This window comes from Carlito syrichta, unplaced genomic scaffold (assembly GCF_000164805.1).
Source record: "Carlito syrichta isolate Samal-C Ts95f unplaced genomic scaffold, Tarsius_syrichta-2.0.1 Scaffold311768, whole genome shotgun sequence".
NCBI classification, from domain to species: domain Eukaryota; kingdom Metazoa; phylum Chordata; class Mammalia; order Primates; family Tarsiidae; genus Carlito; species Carlito syrichta.
Genome location: NW_007255864.1, coordinates 415,342 through 423,294, shown reverse-complemented (window position 1 = coordinate 423,294; position 7,953 = coordinate 415,342). Strand labels below are relative to the sequence as shown.

Below are 7,953 nucleotides of genomic sequence, written 5' to 3'. Positions count from 1 at the left end.
GCGGCCACTGTACTCCAGACTGGGCAACAGAGTGAGACTCCAACTCAAAAAAAAAAAAAGATCAGCCTGGCCATCATAGTGAGACCCAATCTCTACAAAAAATTTAAAGATTAGCCAGGTGTGGAGACACAGGACTGCAGTCTTAGATATTCAGGAGCCCAGGAGTTTGAGGCTGAAGTCAGCTATGATGGTGCCACTGCACTCCAGCCTGGACTATAGAGTGAGATCCTGTGAAAGGACAGAGTCGGAAATGAAGTTCCTCGGACCTCCTCGAGCTCATACACAATAGTCCTTTCCCGGAACCCTGGGCAAGTCACAGGACATTGGATTAACATCTCCCAAGAATCTGTCTCTCTGCTACTAGCCCAGCCCTTCTCATCTAGGTGATTAACCCCTACCCCTCCCCTGCCACAGACCCGCCCCTCAGCTACAGGCCCATCTTTGTCATGTGCTCCTGACTGACCCTATCTAGTTGTCAGAGTTATGAGAGACAGAGCCCATCACCTTGACATCAGCCCCTGTGAATGCTTGCCTATCTGCCTCCACTAAGAGGGAAGCTTTAGAAGATGTCAACCTCAAGCATTCAGGTCCTAATGTTCCTTAAACATCTGGCCCCCTCTCCAATCTTGAGGAGGTGCATTTCCCCACTCTGATCTACTTACTAAATAAACTTTTTCTGACTTATTCTTTGTGTAATTCCTTGCATACCCTTGGAGCACCGACTTTTAGCCCACTGACCTAACACCTTGTCTCTGAAAAAAAAACAGCCTATTAAAATAAAAGATCCCTTTTAACTCCATAGTTTTTAATTGACCCTGACAGATACCCTTTTAAAAAAAATCTTTATTTAGTTTTAGTCTATTTATAGCAGTTTCCTTTTATAAACTTATCCATTTTATTTTTGTGTGCTTTAAAAAAAGACTTTTTAAAAATGAAAAAACACAAAGCGCTAACACAGAGAGATGCTTCTAGAAAAGTCCATGCCCTAAAAAGGGCGGAAGACTCTCCAAAAATACCTCCCTCCGCAGGCCAGACAGCCCATATTATTTCTCAACCTCAGAGGAAGCCTGTGACAGAGGCTGGGTGTGGTGGTTCACGCCTGTAATCCCAGCAAAGCAAAACGATTGCCTGAGCCCAGAAGCCCAGAAGACCAGTCTGGACAACATAGTAAGATCTTGTCTCTACAATAAATAAAAAAATTAGCAGGGTGTGGTGGCACACACCTGTAGTTCCAACTACTTGGAAGGCTGAGGTGGGAGGACCACCTGAGCCCAGCAGGTTGAGACTGCAGTGAGCCATGATGGGTCCACTGTACTCCAGCCTGGATGACAGAGTGAGACTCCAACTCAAAAAAACAAACAAACTGGGATCCCAAATCCCAATGAAGCCACCTTCACTGAACACCTGGGAGACGTTCATGCTCAGCCAGCTAGTCCCAAAGAGCAACACGCACACCCCTGTGTGTACAAGGTGACCCTGGGGCTCCCAACATTCGATTACTTGCAAAAGTACTAGAAAAACATAGACCTAGTGTAACACCTGTGATCTCACAGATACTATCGTTTAGGACAAAGCTAATTTCAAAAAGCCAGTCTATCTGATCTAACATCCCAAGTGAATCACGGTGACAGCAGTGCTCCCCTGGGTCCAGCGGTAGGGACGCCAGATCCCCTGCTCCGCAAGCACCTGACATGCTGGCTGGGGAGACAAAGACATGCGTGCACATGCGAGAGTCAGCCGGTGACATGGGCTGAGAAAGGCACACACATGAGATGCTGTGTGGACACACAGGAGGGAGGGAGGGGTGAGGTTACCGGCTCTGGGCCGCATTCTCGGAAGGAGGCAGAATATGTGGACACCTGGCAGGGCAGATGAGAGGAGCATTCTCTTTGGAAGGGCTTTTTAGGCAGAAGCAGGGCATGGGAGGATGAAGGGTAAGGACAGAAAGGAGACAGGAAGGACTGGGGGTGGGAGGAGTGCAGAGAGGAGGGGAAGCCGTGTAAGGAAACAGAGCAGCATGGGAGACTGGCAGGCGTTCTTTGGAAAGGCCCTGGGTGTTTACTGGGTTTGGATTTTATTCTGAAGGTGATAGGGACATGGGGTACCACCAAGGCACCTTCTGTGCTGTTCAGATGGGATTGGGGGGGAGTGCGGGTACCAAGGAGGTGGGTCTTGAACCAGGGCACCGGAAGTGGGCAGCAGGGGCGGCTTTGAGAGGGGAGGTGCAGATTAGATGGTTAATGGATTGGGGGGAGAGGAGGAAAGGGTAGGGAGATTCCAAAACTGATACCACAGTGGTCTGAGGCCACAGACTCATCTGGGACCCAAGGACAGCATACCCACTGGCCAGTCCTGCTTGGGAAGCTTCGAGTCTGAAGTAAGACATCCAGGGGGTCTACCCAGGAGGCTGGTGAAAAGCTGCATCTACAGCTGGGCAGAGGGGGCAGAACTCAGGAGAGGTCACACCTATGGGGACCGGGGAGGGCCAGGGTAGAATCTTGGAGAATAAGTCTATTTAAGAGGCAATTAGAAGAAGAAAGAGGGCCTTGGCTCACGCCTGTCATCCCAGCACTTTGGAAGGTCTAGGCAAGAGAATCGCTTGAAGCTAGGCGTTCGAGATCAGTCTAGGCAACATAGCGAGTCCTCATCTCTACAAAACATTTTGTTTTTGAATTGGAGTCTCACTTCGTCGCCCAGAATGGAGTGCAGTGGCACGCTCCTGGCCACCGCAGCCTCGACCTGCTGGGCTTCAGTGATCCTTCCGCCTCAGCCTTCCAAGTAACTGAAACTACAGGCATGTGCTACCACGCCCGGCTAGTTTTTGATTTATTGTAGAGGTGAGGTCTCGCCAAGTTGCCCAGGCGGGTATCGAAGCCGCGGGCTCAGGCAATTCACTCTTCTCAGCCTCTCAAAGCACGGGATTACAGGCTGAGCCACCGAGCCCGGCTATCTACAAAACATTTTTTTAAAATGGGCTGGGTGTGGTGATGCACCCTTGTCATCCCAGTTACTTGGGAGGCTTAGGTGGGAGGATCACCTGAGCCCAGGAGGTTGAGGCTGCAGTGAGCTGTGAGCGTGCCACTGTACTCCAGCCTGGGCGACAGAGTAAGATTCCAACTCGCTTCCAGTGAATCAAAATAGAGAAGGCGACTAGCCACCCTGCCTCTCTGCGTCTCGGTGAGAGTCTCCAGACACACCTGTGGTATGAAGATCCAGATGCTTCTGAGGTCCACAGAGAGGGGTGCTGTGATGCTGGCCACGCGGCACACCATGCTGCCACTCCCCACGGCCAGTGACCTGGGGACAGAGAAGCATTTAGATCGAGGAAGAACCGAAGACACGGAAGGCGCAGGTGACGCAGAGAGTGATGGAGCTGCTTCCTGCCACCCTTTCCACCTCCCAGAACAACAGGTTGCGTGAGAGTCTAATACTGCATTCTTACTGAACCTTCCCTGTGTTTAGATGTTTAGAAACACCAATGCCTGCCATGTGCTACAGTTGCCTACAGTACTCAGCAGTCACACGCTGCATGGGGTTGGAACCCGGGAGCCACAGGCTATGCCCCACGGCCTATGTATGCAGTAGGCCACGCCACTTAGTCTTGTGTGAGCGCACTCTGTGATGTCTACACAACGACGAAACTGCCTTACAACACATTTCTCAGAACATAACATAAGCAATGCATGACTATTAAAAAAAAGTAAGCTGGGAAATAATTGTCTTAAATTTTCCAAGAATCACCTGTGACTTATGTCTACATTGTGTGAAACAGTGGTGTATACAAGCATGCCGATAATTCATGACAAAAAGCGGGGGTAGAAGGATCAACCTTTCTCCATCTGCTTAGCAGATGAGGCCCTTAGGTGTACAAGGGGGGGACTCAAAAAAACCCGGAATTTATTTTAAAATTGTGTAATTATTCTACATCCTTAAACTTCAGTCACCTTCAAAGTACTCGCCATTTGATCCAATATACCCATCGAGATGTTTTTTCCACTGCTAAAAACAGTTTTTGAATTAATCAGGTTTTTTTGGTCTTTTTTTTTTTTTTTTGAGTTGGAGTCACTCTGTCGCCCAGACTGCAGTACAGTGGCCACTCCTGTCCACTGCAGCCTCTACCTGCTGGGCTCCGGCGATCCTTCCGCCTCAGCCTTTCAAGTAGCTGGAACTACAGGCATGTGCTACCACACCCGGCTAATTTTTTAAAATTTATTGTAGAGATGCGGTCTCGCCAAGTTGCCCAGGCGGGTCTTGAACCCACGGGCTCAGGCAATCCACTCACCTCAGTCTCCCAAAGCGTGGGATTACAGGCTGAGCCACCGAGCCCGGCTACTTTTTTGTTTTTTTTTTTGAGTTGGAGTCTCACTCCGTTGCCCAGGAGTGGCACACTCATGGCCACCCCAGCATCAACCTTCTGGGCTCTGGTGATCCTTCAGCCTCAGCCTTCCAAGTAGCCGGAACTACAGGCACGCACTACCACGCCTGGCTAATTTTTTATTTATTGTAGAGACAAGGTCTCGCCAAGTTGCCCGGGTGGGTCTCGAGCCCAAGGGCTCAGGCAATCCACTCTCCTTGACCTCCCAAAGTGCTAGGATTACCAGCTGAGCCACCAAGCCCGGCTGAATTAATCCGTTTTGATGCCTTTTAGTGCTTCTGCCGTTTTTTGTTTCACCTCTTCCACGTTGGCAAAATGTTTCCCTTTGAGGACTTTTTTCATCCAGAGAAACCAAAAAAAAACAAAAGTAGAAAGGGGTGAGATCAGATGAATTGAGAGGGTGGGGCATGGGAGTCATGCTGGTTTTTTTAGTCAAAAACTGCTGAACACTCAGTGTGGTGTGGACAGGTTATTGGTGTAGATCACCCTTCGTGAAATGGGCAAACGCATTGAAAGACTCTCCAAAAACAAAATTCACTGAAGCAGAACGCAGCCTTTCCCAACAACAGTAGCTGGTACACAAATGCTGATGGGTTCCTAGAACACTTAGCTAGCAGGGGAAGCCTGTACTACAAGGGGCCCACCCTCTAAAAATAATTCTAGGTTTCCTGGTTCCCCCTCATATGTTGATCCAGCCTAATACTGAGAACAACACTGGTCTTCTAGAGCAGGAATCTGTTTGGGGTAGGAATTGGGAATTTGGGAAAACAAAATATGTACGTATCTATGGACTGTTCTATTTCAACTTTAAAGTCAAGTACTATATTAATGTGCTTATCTTTAAAGGTTATTTAAAGGAAACTTACCGAATATCTACTAGTCGGGAAAGACTGTGCTTTTAAAATATTTTAGATTCGGGGGGTGTGTGTGTAGGTTTGTTCCATGGGTGTTTTGTGGGTGTGCTGAGGTTTGAGCTTCTGTTGAAGCCATCACCCCAACAGTGAGCATGGAATCCAATAGATCGTTCTTCAACCCCTGACCTCCTTCCTCCGTCCCCGCCTTCAGAAGTCCCCAGTGTCTATTGTTCCCATCTTTATGTCCATGAACACTCAGTGTTTAGCTCCAACTTACAAGTGAGAAAATGGGGTGCTTGGTTTTCTGTTTCTACATTAATCTGCTTTGAATAACAGCCTCCAGCTGTATCCACATTGCTATAAAGGACGAGATTTTGTCTTTTTATGGCTGAGGAATATCCCATGGTATACATGGACCACATTTTCTTTATCCGGTCCACTGTTGACAGGCACCTAGGTTGGTTCTGTGTCACTATGCTCCTTTGGGTATATACCCAGTAGTGGGATTGCTGGGTCCAAAGATAAATCTATTTTTAGTTCTTTGAGAAGTCTCCTAACTGCTCTTCACAGGGGCTAAACTACATTCTCACCAGCGGTGTATGAGTGTTCCTTTTTCTCCACAACCTCGCCAATAACTGTTGGTTTTGACCTATTTGCAACAGCTATCCTTGGCTAGGTGTAGTGGCTCACACCTGTAATCCTAGCACTTTGGAAGAACAAAGTGGAAGGATCGCTTGAGCCTAGGAGTTTCAGACTAGCTGGGCAACATAGCAAGACCTCATCCCTATTTTTTAGATATTTTCTTTTTTTGGTAAATATAAAAAAAAAAAGATGCGAGTCATAGTGGCTTATGCCTGGAATCCTAGCACTTTGGGATGCCAAGGCAAGAGGATTGCTTGAGCCCAGTAGTTCAATACCAGCTAGGAAATATACAATAGCAAGACCTCGTCTCTACAAAAAAAAAAAAAAAAATCAGTAAATTAGTCAGACATGATGGTGTGCACTTGTTTTCCAGCTACTGGGGAGGTTGAAGCAGAAGGATGGCCTACACCCAGGAGGTCAAGGCTGTGGTGAGCTGTGATTGTGCCACTGCACTCCAGCCTAGGTGACACAATAAGACTTCAAAAAAAAAATCTGTGGGTCATTCTTGGAACAATCCAGCAGGTCTGGCATAGGGACCTAAGACTGGTATTTTTTTATCAAATACCCTAGGGATTCTGATGAGTTGCTGCTTTGGGAACCTCGGGTAAGATGATCTTCTCAGGGAGTCAAAACAAGATGTTATAGGCTCGAGTACCTCCCTTTATCACTTTTAAGAGGTGATTACGTTAAAATGAGGCCCAGAGGGTGGGACCCTAATCCAATATGCCTGCTGTCCTTCCAAAAAGAGGGAGAGACACTATCGGTGCACACAAAGGGAAGACCATATGAGAACACAGCAAGAAGCCTCTACCTTCAAGCCACGGGGAGAGGCTTCAGGAGAAACCAGGCCTGCTTGGCACCTTGACCTTGGGCCTCTAGCCTCCAGAACTGTGAGAAAATACATTTCTGTCGCTACTCAGTCTGCGATATTTTGTGATGGCAGCCTGGCATCAGAACATCGAGAAGCTCAGCCTTTAGCTGTATGGAGGATCAGTGGAAGTCAACTGCATTTTAAATTTTAAAAGTCTTAATGATAGAGTATGCTTCAAAACGATTTCTTTAATATCTTTGGGAATAAGGTATAGACAGAATCGGCATCATCGTGTCACTTTCTCCCACCGCAGAGTTTCAGGTGACTTCTATGAAAAGAATGCATTTCTATTTCTATTTCATAGAATGAAATAATAGGTGAGAGATAAGAGGAACACGACAAAGCAATCCTTACCTCACAATGGTTGGATACAGCTCCGCCGTGTAGAGATAAATGAGGCCAAACACCGCCCCTATGGCAAACTTCCCTGCCATCGTTGTCACCACACTCCAAACATAATATCTCTGAAAAAAATTAGCAAAATAGACCATTGTAAGTTATATTTTTATTGCTTTTCTTTTCTTTTTTTTTTTTGAGTTGGAGTCACACTCTGTCACCCAGACTGGATGGAGTGCAGTGGCCGCTCCCGGCCACCGCAGCCTCGACCTGCTGGGCTCCAGCGATCCTTCCACCTCAGCCATCCAAGTAACCGGAATTACAGGCATGCGCTACTATGCCCAGCTGATTTTATTTTTAATTTATTGTAGAGATGAGGTCTCGCTGCCCAGGTGGGTCTCGAACCTGCGGGCTCAGGCAATTCACTCACCTCAGCCTCCCAAGGCGCGGGATTACAGGCTGAGCCACCGAACCCGGCAATATTTTTAAAAAGAAAACAGCCAGGCATGGTGACTCACACCTGTCATCCCGGCACTTTGGGAGGCCAAGGTGGGAGGATTGCTTGAGCCACGAGTTCGAGTCCCTCCTGAGCAACATTGGGTCTTTACCAAAAAAATCAAAAATTTTGCCAGGTGTGATGACACCCACCTGTAGTCCCAGCTACTCAGAGGGTGAGGGGGATGAATCGCCTGAACCCAGGAGGTCGAGATTGCGGTAGCTGTGAGTGTGCCACTGCACTCCAGTCTGGGTGACAGTGAGACCCCAACTCAAAATAAAATAATATATAAAATAATAAAATAAGCCGGGCTCGGTGGCTCAGCCTATAATCCCACGCCTGGGGAGGCTGAGGTGAGTGGATTGCCTGACCCCGCGGG

General features: G+C 47.8%; 1 protein-coding gene across 1 annotated transcript in view; it reads right to left on the bottom strand.

Annotated features, from left to right (window-relative positions):
• Window positions 1-7,953, bottom strand: part of SLC22A16 (solute carrier family 22 member 16) — a 70,046-nt gene that overhangs the window by 6,376 nt on the left and 55,717 nt on the right. Inside the window, exons 12-13 of the mRNA XM_008069026.2 lie at window positions 7,097-7,206; window positions 3,198-3,297 (exon numbers count right to left, since the gene is read on the bottom strand). Coding sequence (XP_008067217.2) covers window positions 3,198-3,297; window positions 7,097-7,206 — 210 coding nt within the window. The remainder of the gene's footprint in view (window positions 1-3,197; window positions 3,298-7,096; window positions 7,207-7,953) is intronic.